Here is an 18,633-nt window from a genome sequence, read left to right as displayed (position 1 = left end):
ACACGGGCATGTGGGAACTTAGTTCCCTGACCAGGGGATTGAATCCACGTCCCCTGCATTGGAAGGGGACGTTATTAACCACTAGACCACAAAGGAAGTCCCATGTGTTGCTTTATATGGAAATACAGATCCCCTCTGACCTCTTATTGGCTGTTGGGGTTCCTCTTCCCCAGACCTAGCTGCTCTTCTTTTGTTCTTGGTTCAAGGACTTCCTCAGTTGTCCTCTCCTGGGCCAAGGGAAAAAATCTTGAGGGTTACTATTCTCCATTTAATGTTATTAAAAACATAGCTTCTGGGTTTCTGAGGACGGTACCAGGAAAGGAAGCCAGAACCAAAACGCAAGAGGGTCTCCTGCAGAACTCTCAATTCTGAGCTTAATGCTAGGTCCCCGTTACTACCGCAGCTCCCACCTCCTTCCTCAAATGGTTACATGGGTACTTTCAGTCGGCCTGGGACTCTCCATTCTCTGCTAACATTGGTACAAATACAGAAGTTCTCTAGACCAGTTCCATGACCTGTAAAGCAACTATAAAACCTACTGCAAGAGGTCTTGAGAATGGAATGTATGTAAAAAGCTTAGTGCAGGGCCTGACATGCAGTGGTTGAGCATTTGTAAGTGACTCCATGGTAAGTACTTAACCACTGATCTACCTTCTCAGGCACAGGCCAGGTAGACATAGCCTTATTCTTGCTACTATCTGGCTTCCCAAAAAACATCTAAAACTCTGAGAACAGGACACACCAACCTAGTTGACTTTTTTAAGCCATGTATTTTTGCTTAACCATTCTGATCAAGCATGAAGAGATAATGTGTTAAGATTGAAAAATCCCAACACTGGGAATTTAAGGTTTTTTTGTTTGGCCACATTGCAACAGCATGTGCGATCTTACTTCCATGGCCAGGGGTCACATCTATGCACACACCCTCCTCCCCCAGCCGCCCATCACACCGGAAGCATGTGTGCTTTCCTGGACGACCAGGGAACTTCCCCAACAGAATTTTTTAATGAAGCTGAGCTACACACAACCCTCACTTTAGCCTTCTAACAGTGATACTAAAACAATCTAAATAAGGATCTGATAAAACAAGATAATCCATCGTGCCAACAAAATGTCCAAGACACGCTAGTATTAAAAAAAAAAAAAAGCTAGTCTGTTAGAACAGCCCCCGTGGAGTAATGTCATGTATATTCTGGGATCTTAAGAAATGCTTTAGGGAGGAGTGAGGAATCTGCTGCTAGGGGACAGTTCTCACCTGCTAAGATATCACCTTCTCCTAAGAATGCAGGAGGCTAACTGATCTGGGAACAAATGTGCATGAACAAAACCAGCAAGACAAGTTTTCTAAAAACAGTAGGCTTTTTATTTATTAAGAGGTAGACAGATGAACATGGAAGGCTGGCCCATTTTAACTTGCCCGAAGTTCATATTCCACAGCATTCATCCATCCTGCACTGTCAGAAATCTTAAAAGAAATACCCAAGACTGCCAGAAGGATTTTTCTTCCTACTTCTTCTTAGCAAGAATAGTCAATGAACTGCTTGCAAAGAAGGAACTACTAACCTAAATTTTCACCATGTCCAAAGACCCTATGAGAAGTTCCCACAGATGCCAAGAGAACCCGCCACTGCCGACTGGTGGGCAGGGTACAAGTGACTATTTCTCTAAGACTACTAGGGAAGCTTGGGTTACGGTGTTTCTTGTTAAGTCCCTGTGCGTGTTAGGGCAGAAGCTGGTGAAACCAATAAAGCAGAGCACACTCTGTCAAATGGCTCTGGATGGTTGTTTAAAAAAAAAAAAAGAAAGAAATCACGTTATCTTCAGAGACAACATTAAAACATAATGGAACTGAAGCCTGATGCAAAGAAGTAGAGAAATATATACAGGAATTCACAGCCCAGAGGGAAAAGGGACCTCAAGAGGAATCAGTGGAAACCTGGCTATTTTACATAGCTAATTTTGAGACAAGTCGTATTTAGCACGAAAGCAGTTACAGCACAAGTAGAGCTTCCCTCCCACAGCTCCCAATCTTGAAAGAGATTCTTTTGTCAGTCTTCGGTAACACTGCAGTCACTCTTCAAAGGAGCAGGAAATGTGTCAGGTGGTCCCAAACATTGACCTGAATTTCCATCACACACAGCCTCAAGCTCAGAGGATGATGTATTTGAAGACTGCCATGATGGCAGCGCTGATAACACCCGAAATGGGGACTGTGACGAACCAGGCCATAAAAATGTTGCGGAAGAGTCTCCAATCTACAGCCTTTTTGGATCGGAGCCAGCCAACGGATACAACAGAGCCCACCTGTGGGAGGAAACCACCAAGGAACTAGTTACTGACCTGCCAGGGTACTGTGCTAAATAAGACTTGTAACCTTATACAGGTAAGGAGCCCCAGACTACCAGACTGATCCATGAGAACTGGTTTGTATTAGGAACAAGATGCAGGCCGCATAAAATCCAAGCGCTGAATCTGTGCTAACTGGGATAAAACAGAATAGGAAAAGAAAATCCTCTTTTTCCTTCTGAGTTGCTGGAATTTAATGAACTATATTAATAACAGGGCTTCCCTGGTGGCTCAGATGGTAAAGAATCTGCCTGCAAAGCAGGAGACCTAGGTTTGATCCCTGGGATGGAAAGATCCCCCGGAGAAGGGAATGGCTACCCACTCTAGTAGTCTTGCCTGGAGAATCCCATGGACAGAGGAGCCTGATGGGCTACAGTCCACGGGGTTGCAGAATCGGACACAACTGAGCAACTGATACTTTCACTAATAATAAAAACTGCTTTAGTAACAGATTCTTCCTTACTGTTAGGTTTCCCAAAGATTCTAGAGGAAGGCTGCTATTAGACCTAATAACTAAATCATTCGCTTATCTCGCTAGAAGAAAAAGGACTCAAAGGCTCCATGATGAACCAACTTAAATTCCCTTAAGAAAGCCAGTTTCTTCCTTTCTCTATAGATATCCTACAGATCTTAGTCATCAAGCAACCTTAGGACTCGGTAAATTTCTCGGGTGCTCTGAGTACCTGCTTGCTTTATAGTGCCCTTCGACAGACCAACAAGCCTCACAGGCTTGCTACCTCAAAAGGGCTTTCACATTTTGGGGGATATAAAATAGATTACCTGCTTAAATAAAACAGACACAAGGAATTGCAAAATGGGTCTTTACATTCTTATAGTCATTTGTCCTACACCTGTGAACTCAGACACTCCCACAGCATAAAACTTTCTAAACCAAAGTATCAAAGGAAATAAAGAACAAAAAACACCCCTCCACATATCTACTAAAACCATTCAAAAGGCACAGTACCCTTTTACCACTTACTTTACAATGTGTCGTGCTGATGGGAAGACCAATATTCGATGCAATTACTACAGTGAGGGCAGATGCTAGCTCAATACTGAAGCCGCTGTGGACACAGACAGATCATTAGTCAAGAATGGAATTTAAACTGTGGTAAGTTAGCAAAAGTTCATACAATCCTGCAGTGCTCTATCTACCTAGGACAACTTCAATTTGCTCTAAACTTCTGAAATCTACTTTAAATCAGGCCATGAGATTCCTCTTCTGTTTTCCAATGTTTAAGGTTTTAAGGTTTTCTATAAGCCCACTATTAAGGCTTGCACTTCTACTTTGAAGAACTTAGTAAACTTAGTAACATCAGTATTGGCTCCATAAATACAGATAAAAGCCAAATATATATAGTCATTAAATCTCAGCTCACACATCTTTCTCATATGTTATCTTAAGAACAAAAAGCATTAGCCTGAGACCTGCTTTCCCAACTTACCTAGAGGGCGTGATGGGTGTCAGGTCCTTCCCCATGGTCTGGATGACTCTCCTTCCCCACACCCAGAGACCAATACAGATACCAACACCGCCATAGAGCAGAAGCCATATTGGTGTTGCTACTTTTGAGGAAACATCACCGGTGTCATAAACCAGATACAAAGCAACCAGAGGACCAATGGCATTGCTGGAAGAAAAAGAGAGCAAAGATGACTTTGCAGGCAAGACCCCATCTGTTAAATGCTTTAGTAAGTTTTCTAAAGCAAAGCTTTCATTTGCAAACTGTCTTTCAAGGGAAACAAATGGAACCCCCGCCCCCAACATACACAGCGGGAGACCACGAGAGTTCTTCTCAGAGGGAAGACCCCACGTTTGGTGGCCTGTCTTTCTACGGGCCCATCTGAAGCAAATTTGAATTTCACGAACAGTTTGCAAACCACAGAACTAGAATTAACAGCCTACAAATTCATTCTAGGGGCAGTAACTCTTATCAAAGAACTAGATCCCATCTTGGTAAGTGGCTTCTCTGTGAAAGATGTGTTTATCACCTACAGAAATGGAAACAAGCATTCTTTGTAATCTCTCTGAAGAAATTTTTCTTCCTGTTTGTACATCAATTGCTATTATCTCATTAAATCTGCATTATTCAATGTCCCACAAACCTAGTTTTACATAAAAGGATGATGCAGTATAAAAATAGAATGAGCGGTGCCAAGAATCCTGACTGACTGACCTGACGTCATTGCCACCATGGGCGAAGGACCCAAAGCAGGCTGTGAGGATCTGCAGGAACTGAAAGAGGAGAGACACTTCTGGCTTGTCCTGGTCACACCATTCTTCCAGGGAGCTAGTGCTCCCTTTCCTGTCACCCAGACCCATCTCTGCCTTGACACTCATGTCCACTTCCGACGCCGAGTGAATGTCAGACACAGCATTGCAATAACTGGTGTAGCTGTCCATTCGAATTCGCTTCTTGCTGTCTGCGTTAGGCCACGTCAGCTTCTCCATCTCTTCACCCTTTTGTTCGCCTTCTTTGGCGCGGAAGGAATCCAGAGGCATGCCGCAGATTGCCATGGTATAGGAAGTGTAACTATTATTGCGCCTCAAGGGTTTGTCACCAGAGTCTCCCATGCAGTCTCCCACCTTGGCAAGATGTAACTTATGGAGGAGCTCTTTGTACAAGCCGGAGTCTTTGTGCACGGTGTGATACTGGTAATGGCCGCTGGAGTTAATCTGGTTACTGACAGTTTGACTGAACTGAACGAGGTTCCCGTTTGGCAACTGCACAGCACCTGCCAAGATCAAAAGGCGCAAACACTCAATGCCAAGAGCATCAGATCCAAACAGTGAGCCCCGCAGTGGTATAGGAAACAGAGGGAAACTCGCCTGTCCCCACCAAGGAGAGTCCACGCACCGTTCATAGAGCCGTCGATGCTGGTCTCCTCTTTCAGGTCCACGCTGGGAAGCCTCTCTCGCTCGGGAGCTTCTTCCAGGTCTCCAAGTTTGAATGAGACCGTTCTCTCCTCCACCACAGCCCTGAGGGGCACGGTGGCTGAGCCCACCTCCGAAACAGGATTCCTTGTTTCGATGTCACTGAGTGACAACTTTGTTTCTTCATGGTCTTCTTTCAAGCTATTCTTTTTCTCCATTAAGGGGCTTTCAGAAGGACTAGACTTGATTTCTCCTAGAAAAGGATAGAATAATGTTTTCCTTTGGTTGTGACAAAACTAACTTGCTCATTTCCCCTTTCCCTCCTCAAAAAAAAAAAAAGAATCCATCTCAAAGTAAGGCCACATGTAAACTTAGGTGAAAATTCGGGATAATTTTCCTGTCTGCTTTATTTGCCACATCTCATTTCTCAAATGCAGAACATCCTAGTATCAGGGGTTGTAAACTTTATTCGGTGAAGGCCCAGACAGTAAACTCTGGTGGTCCAGTGTCTGAGACTCTGAGCCTCCAATGCAGGAGTCCTGGATTCGAACCTTGCTCAGGGAACCTGATACATGTGCCGTAACTAAGACCCAGTGCAGTCAAATTAAAAAAAAAAACAAAACTGAGCCTCCTGCTGATCCCTTCTGTAGTAGAAAGTAACTAAAGTAGGGAGAGGGCTGACTGGCAACTGAAAATTGCCTGAATTTAGTGCATGTTTTTCAAAATTAATAATGAATTTGGCTGCATTGGGCCCAAGTTGCGGTAGGTGATCTAGTTCCCTGACCAGGGATCAAACTCAAGCCTCCAGCGCTTGGGAGTGTGGAGTCTTAGTCACTGGACCACCAGGGAAGTTCTTGCATGTTCTTTTAAAAAAGGAATGGCCCTCAATTTCAGTCCATGAGTTCAAGCAACATGACTCAGCTCAATGCAGGCAACTCAAGGTGACTTGAATTTCCACCCCTATAAAACAGAGAGAAGTGCCTTGTGGTGCTTAAATCCCATGAGGTGGGAATGTTTTTCTGCTTCCGTACCAATGCCCCTGGGGCATTTAGGCATCCCAGTCAGGCAACAGACCAGGATATAAAACCTCAGCAAGATGTGTCTCATCTCCTAGCCTGAGGGAAAAACGAGGTCACAAAGTCCTGAAGGCCGCCAGACTGAGCGCAGAGCCTCTCAGAGGCTCTTCAGCCCAGCTGTATGACGCAGCACCCTGCTGCTGCCACTGCAGTCCATGCGGCTTTCCACTGCTTCCAAGAAACAACTAAATCACCACCCCAGCATCCGCAGATGAGAAGGGCAGAAAAACACGACTTCAGAGAGCTCAAACAGTGAGCACAGAAATACACGGTATAGAGACTGATACCAATCAAAACATTTTTCCATCTTTGATTCCACCAGAATACTCTGTATAGTAATTGTCTGAAGCAGCCCTTCATGTGTGCTCCAGTGCTGAGAATTAACCAAATCTTATATGAGCCTAGCTCTGAATACCTGAACCTGACTTAAGCTACACATGGTAGTCATTTTGGTAAATGTTTCCCTGAAGCTATCTCATACCTCTTATTTTTCATCAGTGAATCCTGATCCTCTCTATTAATGCAGACTACAGCCTCTCTGTATTTATCTAGCATATCACTGGCAAGTGATCAAGGTACAGTTAAAAAAAAAAAAGGAACAAGAGATGAAGTGCCTAGCCTGTCTGGCAGCCCAAATAAGGTCAAATGTGCCTCATGACTAGGTCTCAGGTCACATTATGTTAATAAGAACATCGTCTGGACAATAAACCTATATCCCCAAATTTCCATTTAAATGTTTCTGGCTTTACCCATCTATCCAAGTAGAAGATTTTTACAGATGGCCAAACAAACAAAAAAAAAGGCAAGCACATTGTGAGTAAGAATTTTTTTTTGCTATGATTTGTTACTTACGTTCAATTTTTCTCTTCATCCTGGGACATACAAAGAACCAGACGATAAGGGCACAGAAAACTGCACAGCCCACCGAGATGAGGATGGTACCCCACAGAGGAAGTTTGTCAAAGCCCAGCACTAGGAGATAAAACGGTGCATCTTGAAAACCCCAGGGCAATGGCCCCCCTTTAACGACGTGTAAACCCTCCTCTGGGGATTCCGCGGTTCCCATGCCAGCCCATCACCCTTCACTGCTGCTGCCAAGCCTGAGGCTCACAGGCTTCACTGTGCTCCTGGCTAGAGGTATTTGGGAGGAAAATCCCATAGCATCTGAAACTCACAACCGTCTGGCCTACTTTTAACCCCTGCTAGACTACCCATCTCCCAAGCTCCTTCACATACTAGGCTTTTTCCTTTCTTTGCTTTGAGGAGTGAAGGATCGTTAACACTGAGGATCTGCAACCAGCGAAGCAAATGGAAGCATTCCACTGCCCAGCCTCCAGCTGGAACGGCTGCACACACCAAATCCATGTGTTATGTTGGCACATGGATTTTAACATTAAAAAAGGCAAGTACCTCAGTCTTCACTTTTCTCCTGCTGCTATCATCAGTTCTCTGTGGAAGTTATCACATCCATTGTAAACTAGCTAGAGCAAGATTATCTCTTAGGATGCTTTATCAAACCAAGATACAGAAAACTGGGACATTATCTATCAAAAGATAAGAAAGGTTCAAAGGGCTGTCTTTCACAAAAGGAAAATAGTAGTAATAACGCTAACAAGCCACATCTTAATCAGACTTGCCTACTTCTCACATGGCTCAGAGATCATTAACTAGTCACCTGGTTATCACTTAAGTGCCAATAGGTTCCAAGCCACTAGCCTATATTAATGATAAGGGTAAAGCACCAAGATCATTATTTAGGCCTAAAAAGATGCTATAATGATCTGTGGTTTATACAAGAATATCTTAGGTACTTGTGACTGTTTTATTAGGTATTACTTATAAAATAGAAACTATTTTCCCTCAAAGTAATTCATATTTAAAAATCAGATATAAATGGAGGCCCCTTCAAAACTAAAGTTCTGTAGTGACAATCTTTCCATTTTAATTGTTATCAATTTGAATTATGCAGTCACACAAGGTAAAATATACATGAAAATTAATCAATCTATCACAATTTAAATTTGCCTATGTTCCAAGTCAAAAAGTGGAAATGAGACTGGTTTTTCTTGTAAATGATCCACCAAAGGACAAGACAAAAATATCCATGTTCCCTTTTTAAAGAATGATTGGAAACTTGAGTTTCTAATTTGATTGAACTAAAAGCTGCGCTGCTACCACATGCAACATGAGTGCTTAGAGCCTCATGGAGAATTTTTTAGTTTGACACGAAGAGCCCAATTTAAAGCTGATCGGAAATGCAGAATGCAAGCTTTTCTTTGCCTCTATCATTTGTTAAGGAGTGTAGTAACCCCTAATAAGATCAATAGTCTCATAAAGTCCAATTTCTTTCCTGATTATTCCAAGAATAAAGACAAGGTTAAAAATACTTCACTAAATCAAACCAACTTTGTAAAGCAATTATCCTTCAATTCAAAATAAATATTTTAAAAAGTTAAAAAAAGAAAAAATACTTCACTCCATTTTTGGTCAGTGACCTATTACTTCAATGAGATTTATGAAACAAGTTACACTCCATTAGTCAGAAATGAAATCAACTTAGTGGGCCATAATGAGCATTTTTAAAGAAGAGTATTTGCAATTGTGAGCACACAATACAGAGTAAGGATAAGTAGCTTCAAGATATTATTCCAGTTATCTTTCCCTCTCCCCGCTAACTCATCTCTATAAGCACACTCTGTCCTAGGCAACAAAGCACAATGTCTTTCTCCCAACGAGTCACAACCCAATGAGTCAGAGGCTATACAACCAAATGAACCTAAGAGTGAAACTGACTGATCAAGGCATAATACTCTCCTGTCTGACAAGTTACAGGTTATCCATCTTTTTCAGTGGCTAAATTGAACATGTATTATCCTAATTTAATCCGTGCTTTGCCTTCGTCCCAACATAAAAGTAACATTTCAAGCTTTATATTCTCACAAAGATTTTTCCTCTTAGCTGCATGAATTCTTCTTCCAAGTGCACTTAGAGCAGGTGTTAAATATCCCAACTCTTCTTATTCAAGCAGATTCAGGGGAGTAAATTTAGGACTGAGAAAACAAAGCAGCTCCAATTGGGAGAGAAAAATGAGAATATCCAGCAAACCAGTCATAAATGACTGATATTTCGAAGACAACATATAACTAATGACTCTTCGGCAGTCAGAAGTTGAGGTTAACATCAATTCCAGGTATTTTTAGCACAGGTAGGAGAGAGGGAGGGATAAGGTCAAATTATTGGTGGATCCTGTGAAGACTAAAGAGTAAAGGTCTGTAGTGATTTAGAATCTGAGCAGGTCTCTTTGGTTGAAAAACTATCTAGGTTAAACTCAGCGTACACTAGCCTGCAGCCTTCTGAAATGGGCGCAGGCCAGTCACCTTCTAGTAGATTTCAGCCCTGTAAAGCAAAAAGGGGTAAATTGGGCATTTAATGCAAGTTTTAGAAACAATTTTAAATTCACATTTAAATATTCTGATGTGTACTTACATGGTGCTCCAGTGTACATGATGGAAAAGAGGTTGATTCCAATCGTGCAGGCATAGAACACTGGCAAAGCTCGCAACCCATTAGGAACTGGATCCGCCTGTAAAATTATCATTATTGTAAAGATCAAGACCTTAAAAGCTGTAAAAAGTCAACCCATTTCCACTGAACCTTATCAAAGGGCAGCTACAGGAATCAGTACCAGCCAGTAACTTTCTCCGTGGTAGTCTCTGAGGACAAATGGTCTTTTCCTACATCGCTCCTGGAAGTCCCCCTACCAAGGCTGATCTACATCTATCTGAATTTAAGTTTGTGTTTGAATTTATGTTCGGGGGGTTAGTTGGGGTTTTTCTTGTTGCTGTTATTATCCCCTGAAGAAGGGAATGGCAACCCACTCCAGTACTCTTGCCTGGAAACCCCATGGACAGAGGAACCTAGTGGGCTACAGTCCATGGGGTCGAAAAGAGTTGGACAGGACTGATCACATTAACAAGGCTACCTATTACGGATGACTAGTGATGTCCTGGACGGTCAGTTTTAACCCCCAGCGCTCTAAGGCACCAGTCCCCAACCTTTTTGGCACCAGGGATGGGTTTCATGGAAGACAACCGCTCACCTCCTGATGTGTGACCCAGTTCGTAACAGGGGAGTGGGGACCCAGGCTCTAAGGTACCTCATACCTCATGTCCAGATAAAAATCTTAGCACACACCTGAAGATGTATTCTACATTTGTGAGAGAGGTCAAGAAACAGACTATGAGTTATTACAACATCTCTTACCCGACTTTATACCTGCAATGATTTCTCAAATATAAAACATGTAGAATATACTAGCGACAACCATCTTATCTAGACATTTGATAAATAAGCCACAACTAATGATTTACCAAAGTGCTAAGATAAAAATCAATCGTATATGAGGTCATCTCCTCATTCAACAGACTGTGTGCCAAGCACCATTTCGGGCACGAAAATATGGGAGTGAATGAGATAGTCTCTACTCTCACAGAGCTGACATTGAATTTCTAATACAGAATGATGCTCTGAAGAAAAAGGGGAAGGAAGCAGTGATGGAAGGAGGGGCACACTTTTATTTGGGGGGAAGGGGGTAGTCCAAAGACTATCATTGGAGCCAAGACACAGATGTGTTACATCAACAAGCCATAAAGCCATGTAGCCAGGCACACACCCAGGTGGAGAAACAGCAGCTAGAGAACAAGCTATCTGGAAGGCAGAATGTCCCAGAGACATCAGCAAATACAGAGACCCTGAGGCAAACGCTTGAATTGTCTTGAGGAACAGCAAGGAGGCCAGTGTGACTGGAAACAAGAGTTAAAAACAAGAGCACAGGGCTTCCCTGGTGGCACCTCTAAGTCCAACTCTTTGCAAACCCATGGACTGTAACCTGCCAGGCTCCTCTGTCCATTGGATTTTTCAGGCAAGAATACTCGAGTGAGTTGCCATTTCCTCCTCCAGGGGATCTTCCCAACCCAGAGTCTGAACCTGCATCTCCTGCATTTCAGGCAGATTCTTCACTCGCTGAGCCATCAGGGAGTCCCTGGTGGCACAGCTGGTGAAGAATCCAGCTGTCAATACAAGGCACACGGGTTCAATCCCTGATTCCTAGAAGATCCCACAGGCCTAGGAGCAAGTAAGTATGTGTTCCACAACTACGAAGCCTGTGCTCTAGACCCTGGGAGCAACAACTACCAAGCCCATGTGCCACAACTACTGCCACGAGAAGTCACCCCCAATGAGAGGCCCATGCGCAGCAACAGACCCAGCACAGCCAAAAATAAACTCTAAGGAAAAAAAAAGGGGGGCACAGATCTTAACACACGGGAAGGCTAAACCTCAAAGATATTGTCAGCCTAAAGGTTTAATGCTATCTTAGATCCAATGGAAAATCTTGGAGAGGTAGAGACAAGGTAAAGACTCATCAATAATTCATGAGAAGACTGAGTTAATGGCTTAAGATGAAGTAACCAGAAAGCAGAGGTGCCATTCCCAATCAGCAGAGATGATGGGCCCTGGATGAAAACCACCTGAACATGAGCTCCCCAATCTTCCCCAATCTGCAGCCTAAAAGAATGCAACAGATAAGGGACCTGACAAAATCTGAGCCAATAAAACCTAAGCATCCCTGAGCCATTCAATGATGTGGGCCCCACCCCAAGGGTAGTAAGGTTATGAACCTGAGCTGTATATACCTTTTTCTTCTAAGAATAATCTGTGGTTTTAAGAAATTCTTCAAGGAACTTAAGACTCCCCCTGCTCCACACCCACATCAAAATCCATGAGGGTTCCAGACATTATGTAGAGGCTTCTCTTCCTCCCTCCCTTCTGTTACCTCCGAACTCCACTCAACCACTCCCCCGAGGTAACCAGCGCTGTTTTATGAGAATGTTTACCAACATTTGACTCATTTAAACACAAACCTAAAACTTTACCTCGAAGTAAACATCTCATCACCTCGCTATATAGGATGGGAAGCGGGGAGTGGGGGGGGTCTTCCTAACTCATTTTCAACCAGGACAGTTCTTTTTTATACACTGGACATGTCTGAAAAGATGCCCTAGATAGATTTAACATGATTTCTGACAGAAGGGAGGAATACTGAAAGACCCATCTTCTTTGACTGGAATTCAAACACTCAACAGGAAAGTTTCTTTGCCCCATCCCTTGTTTACTGTCCCAGTCCTTAACTTTTGCTCTGCTCTTCCCTACCAACACCCTCGGAACATTCAGAAGACTGAAAATGTCTAAAAGCCCTTGTAATGTTATTAATTTCCAAAACAGAATTTTTAGTTGAAAAGTATCTTAATGGTCAAATATTTAGATTTTAACAGCCAGGACCACCAAAGGTTATCATTCAGAGATGTTAAAGTCTAACAGTAACCAGAAATATTCAGTCTCATCACCTAAAAATTCATTGGTAGATTAGAAACAAGGGCATGTGCCTGCCCCTGGGGAGAGGGAGGGAGGGCCAGTGGCGATTCTCCAAGTTCACCTTGAATAGTTTTAAACACAATTCCAGTCATTCTTGATTATGTCCATCCTCATACCCCATGAGGAATATATACAAGTTAATATAGCTAACTTAAGCTCTCAAGAACTGAGGGTAAAAATACCTGGCATGTGTTCCCCAAATGAGAGGTCTGAGCAGCTGAAAATCTCACTCTGTACCTGAGAGCATGACCATTCCCCCTCCAGAAAAGAAGTCTATTTTGGTTTGGAGACACACAAAGCCTCTGCAGAATCAAAAGAATCAGACCCCTGTGTAAAACCTTTATGTGCAAAGCCTTCCCTGGTGGCGCAGTGGTGTGCCAATGCAGGAGACACGGGTTCAATCCCTGGTCTGGGAAGATCCCACATGCCAGAGGGAGCAACTGGGCCTGTGCACCACAACAGCTTGTGCTCTAGAGCCCAGAAGCCCCAATGGCAGAGGCCATGGCAAAGAGGGGCCCTCACATTCCAACTGGAGAAAGGCTCTCGCACCTGCAAAAACCCTGCACAGCCAAAGATAAATAAAATTATGGAAAAAAAACTTTTATGTGCAGGAATTCCTAACAGGGGGTTCTATGAATTCTGCGTTCTGATCCCTGGCTAAGTTGCCCTCAAACTGAAGCATCCTATTATATTCTACAGCAGTGGGGAGTGGGAGGGGTAGGTGCAAATCATTACCTGCTTCCTTAATAAGACAATTTTTACTCTCCAATTATACTAAGCTATAGAGGTTTCAAGTTTTCAAAGTACTACATTGCTATCTTTTGCCAGACTCAGGCCATGGTAAACAGATTAGTGAGTCACTTTATACCAATCATAGAATTTCTATAGAAAGTACAAATCCTCCCAAGAGAAGCTTAGAACTAGACCAAACAAATGGCTCAGTACATTCTTACCACTTAGGATTAAGCTACCTGTCTCCCTTCACTCAGATTTCTTAAGTTTAGAAGAATTTAAGCACTTTCAATGGACTGTTAAAAGAGTCATTCACCTCAGGAAAAGGACAACTTTGTTTACTGAGAAAAAAATGCATTTATTTTTACTGTAACTCAGTCCAACAACATCCCTTGTTGTCTACATTTATTCTGGAGCCAGCATCAGACTTCATGATTAAAGAAATGCTATCGGGTCCCTTAAAAGGGATTTTCAAAGGGACGGGAAATTAAATGGCTATCTGGAATTTCTCTGCCAAGAAAAACTAAACAGACTTTTGTGATTTTTACCTTCACTGGTTCCTTTTTACCTATTCTGAGATATTAAAGTCAAGTCATTGTGAGAGGTATGAGTCCCCACCATGAAGTTCATAAACTGGTTTCAATAATCAACACTACACAGATAATTAGGTAGGGACCCAAACTATTCCATTTTAACTGGCAGTTAAGAAAAAGCCATCCAGGGCACTCTAGCTTACAATTCAAACTGGTTTGAGATAGAGAGGCAGATGGACTTGTGGACACAGCAGGGGGAAAAGGGGAAGTTGGGACTAATTGAGAAAGTAGCATTGACATATATAAACTACCATGTGTAAAATAGCTAGTGGGATGCTGCTGTATAGCCCTAGGCCAGTGCTTTGTGATGACCTGGGGGTGGGGAGGTGTGATCCAGGCTTAAGGAAGAGATATAAGTAACACTCATGGCTGATTCAAGTTGTTGTACAGCTGAACATGATATTGTAAAGCAATTATCCTCCAATTTAAAAAAAAGGGTGGGTCTGCCTATGATGGCGGTTTTAACCTGCATACAGCTACACAAAGTCACGCCAAATACATTAATTTTTTCCTGCTTTCAATCTCTTCAATTTCTTGACATCCCTTACTGTTCATTTAATTTCTCCTTTCCAAATGCCTTCTTGGGTATCGAAAACTTTCTTCTTTCCAAGAAGTTAGGTACAAAACAATGTTTCTAACTCTCCAAGGTCACACTCCTACACACCTATCACACTTGTAAAAACGCTATGGGTTTGAATACCACTGAATGTGACCTACTCCAGGTCATGTGAGGGGTGGAGGTGGGGGAAGAAAGATTACCTTACGGAGGATGAATGCACGAACCAGGAAGAATAAAATCCCAGACATAATACCAGAAAGCAGAGGAGAGACGAACCAAGACAACACTGGAATAGAACACATTAAAAGAAATGTCAACTAATGAAAATCAGGAACCCAAACGCTCCTCCCTCTCACTCCTCCCTTTTCAAAACTTTAATCCATCCCTCCAACTTGACACCATCTACTTACTCCTACACACAATGCCTCCTTCCTTGTGGTAACACGACAATAAAAAGACATTTAGAACGAAACGTACCAATTTTTATCAGTTCAGACCACTTGACACCTTCCTGCCCCTTTGCCACCAAGGAGAAACCAATGGTTGCACCGACGATACAATGGGTTCCAGAAATGGGCAGCTTCAAGAAGGAAGCCACTAGTTGCCACACCGCAGAACCTGAAAACACGTCAAGTTCGATTAAGACACAAGGCAGAATTCCGGTAATGTACGCAGCCCATATTACTGAAGGTAACCATCTGAAAAGCTTCAGAACACAAGAATGGAACTACCGATGATAGGAATTCACTAACCCTCCAAGAGGACAATCGGGGCGGGGGCGGTGGTGGTGGAGAACTCACCAAACATCGCACTGACGGAGCCGGCCATCAACAGCTTTTGGGTCGAGTTGTACATCTCCACGTCAATCAAGCCCTTCCTGATCGTCTCGCTCACTTTGGCCCCCAGGAGGACAGAGCCCACTGTCTCAAAGATACTAGCTAAGATGCAGGCTTGCTTGAGGGTCACTACACCTGATCCCACGGCTGTACCAAACGAATTTGCTACATCATTGGCTCCCACGGAGAATGCCAGGACGAACGCAATAATAAAGCCCAGGATGAGCATCCATAGGTAGTCCACCAACGGACCAGAAGCGGCAGTAGCAGCAATAGCAGTGGTAATGAGCGGTGCCACGGTCGTTGCCATTCTCTAGAGTAGTGGTTCTTGAATGAATCAGAGAATTACTGAGCGGCGTTCAAGATGTGTAAACAGAATATGAGGTATCAAAAATGCTATAATAAATAATATATATTATATAAAATTAAATACTGTAAACTACGGCACAGAAACCGAGCTGGGGAGTTACTGCTATACGTTGCGTATGGGCATCTGTTGTCTGGGGTTTCTTTGGCTCTGGAGGGCTAGGAACACGGAGCAGAATTCCATGGCGGAGAAGAGAAAGGACGCAAGTTCATCCTGGAAGAAGGGAGAGGAGTAACAATAGCAGTGCGCCCTCGGGGGCCGGCCCCGCACTCCGCGCCGACCCACTGGGACTGGGGGCCCCGGCCGGGCCCGCCGTCCGCGATCCGCTGTTCCCCGACCCGGAGAGAACGCGCCGGGCACGTGGCGCCGGGGACCACCTCCGCCCGCGCGCGCTCAGCCCGGCCCGGCCCCCGAGCAGCCGGCCCCCGCGCGCCCTCCCCGCGAAAACCGGAAAAGGGCCGTTCCCGCGCGCGCGCCACCAGCGGACCGCCAAAAAGGCCCGCGGGCGGGCGAACGAACAAAGGGGGGGCCGGGGGGAGGGACCGCCGGGGGGGGGGGGGGGGGGGGGGGGGTGGGGTGCGGTAGGGAGGCGGGCAGCGACAAAAGCAGAACCCCACTGCGCCGCCCGCCCCGGCCCAGCCGGCCATCCCCAGCGCCGCCGCGCCCACACTGGGCCCCAGAGAGAAGAAAGAGCCTTTCCAAGGTGGCGCCTCCACTCACCAAAGAAAACGAGGAGCTGAACGGGAGGCGAGGTCCAGGAGGCGGGCTAGAATCGCGGACACACACACACCTTTTATCGAAGACCACACGACCTGGGGCGGAGGCTCTGGGGATGGCTCCGCTGGGCTGACGACAGAACCGGGAAGCAGCCGCTGACGCCTCAGCAGCGAAGAGAAAGCACGCAACGCGCGCCGGCAGCCATCACTCTGGCAGCGCACGCCGCCGGCCCCTACTTATAGCCGGCGCCGCGCCCCGCGTGACCCGCCGCGCCTCGCGCCGGCCAGGAGTCCCACCCCCGGGATGACGCAGACCCCGCCAGCTCGGCCGGATGAGCCAGACAGCGGCGCTCATTGGCCCGCCCCGCACTGTGGTCACGCCCCCAGAGGGGAGCTTGTCCACGTGGGGAGGGCCAGCCCCTTCCCTGCGGCCTTGCCTCTGCGTCTTGGCACTGCCTAGAGTCAGCAGCGGAGGCCGCTGGGGACCCTTACCCGATCCCTGGAGGTCATCAAGCGAGGGTTATAGAGGCCACGACCAAGGTCATAGTTCCTCCCTCGCGATCGCAGTAATACGGAGCTGTCCGAGCCTCGAGCCGCACTTCAGCGCACTTGTGACTTGCTGCATCGGGAGGCCACACCTGGCCAGGTTCCCTCCCTCCCGTCATCCTGGTGACGCTGCAGGGGAGCTCGCGCCCTGGGGCTCCGGATTCGGCCCCGGCACGTTGTCGCACCTGTGACTTGCCCTTGGCCAGACAAGCACTGTCCCTCGCCCGGGGAGGGAGAGGGCTCACGTGGTCGCTTTACTCCCGCAGTCATGCACTTGGGTGAAAACAGTACTGCTGCGGAGTCACGAGAACCAGGTTGTCTCCCAGTTATGGCGCAAAGCCACAGGGTGGCTGTGGGTCATTAATTTCCCCGCGGCAGACCGTTTTCTCCGCCGGGGCTGAGGTGCCTGGGGAAGGACTCCTCCGGATTCAAATCCTGATTCTTGCTTGCTGCAGTGTGTCACCTTGAGCGACTTTCAGATCTCTTGCGTAATCAAGAATGTAAATTGTTAACAATTATACTTACCTACTGGCGGGAATTAAACGAGTTAACGAGTGTGAATGGAACTAGAACTCAGTAGGTGTTCAGTGAATGCTAATTTCCGTTTTGTGGTTTCCGTGAATATTCCTGTTTTCTGCTGTAGAAAAGAGTGTGGTGTTCTCTTCGGACCCCCGGAAACTTTACTATTTTTAGGTAAATTGATTTCGGGGGGCCCTACGTGGCATATATAATGTAGTATTGACATTAATAAGATTTGCCTTGCACATTTGGGGGCATTTCATTATTCGGCTTAAGATCAACACTAACCACTCATGCAGGGGGAGATTAAGGTCGTAGTCTCTTGTTAGGGTTTCTAGTGAGATTAAAGAATTCCCAACAAAAATATTTACCAGGCTTAGAATGTTCTGGAGCCCTCCTGGCCTTTAGCCATCTCTAGCAGCTGGGCACTGAATAGCAGGAACAAAGACTAAATCATTGCTAAGTCTGGCTCATCTGTGGAGGCTTAAAACTCTACCTGAGTTTCCTCTGACCTATCTAGAAAATCTGGTGGAGTTATATGAGTAACTTACAAAGTTCTGAGTCCCAAGGTCGTGGCCAAAAAAAGGAAGTGGGCAATGTCCAGGAACACTGACCCTGGAGTGCAAATCTGATGTAATTCTGGCCCCTTAAATTGTACACCTCCCTCCGCCTTTACTTCATTGCAAGGTTATGAAAAAATAAAGGACTGACATGTTACAGGTCTTTACTGTTCTACCATTTTAAAACAATAATTTCCAAAGCAAGTTATTAAGGCGATTACCTAGAACTTTCCCTGGTAAGTGTTTGTTTTTTCATTCTGCCCATGGACTGCTAGTACCCAGTCTGTGGTACTAGCCCTTTAAGTTGGCAAACACTTGTTGGACAACCTCTGTTGAAGGCGGCGGGCAGCCATGGTGAATATCCAGCAAGCTGAGAGCACAGGCCAAGCCGCTTGGTGGGATTTGAGGAGAGTGCTAGGGCAAAGGTTCAGGCAATTGCCCTTGCGATGCATGTGAGTTCTGAGCATCTTCAG

General features: G+C 45.2%; 1 protein-coding gene across 1 annotated transcript; it reads right to left on the bottom strand.

Moving 5' to 3' along the window:
• Positions 1–1,340: 1,340 nt before the first annotated feature.
• Positions 1,341–16,824, bottom strand: SLC20A1 (solute carrier family 20 member 1). Its single transcript, XM_040224222.1, has 11 exons — positions 16,540–16,824; positions 15,417–16,032; positions 15,094–15,234; positions 14,817–14,902; positions 9,787–9,883; positions 7,153–7,272; positions 5,208–5,477; positions 4,527–5,085; positions 3,795–3,980; positions 3,329–3,413; positions 1,341–2,304 (listed from the first exon to the last, which is right to left on the bottom strand). The coding sequence occupies exons 2-11, from the start codon at positions 15,760–15,762 to the stop codon at positions 2,149–2,151; spliced, it is 2,046 nt and encodes a 681-aa protein (XP_040080156.1). The 5' UTR covers positions 15,763–16,032; positions 16,540–16,824; the 3' UTR covers positions 1,341–2,148.
• Between the last annotated feature and the right edge of the window lie 1,809 nt (positions 16,825–18,633).

Source organism: Oryx dammah, unplaced genomic scaffold, assembly GCF_014754425.2.
Source record: "Oryx dammah isolate SB20612 unplaced genomic scaffold, SCBI_Odam_1.1 HiC_scaffold_25, whole genome shotgun sequence".
Lineage (NCBI taxonomy): Eukaryota > Metazoa > Chordata > Mammalia > Artiodactyla > Bovidae > Oryx > Oryx dammah.
This window is presented reverse-complemented; position numbering and strand designations above follow the sequence as displayed.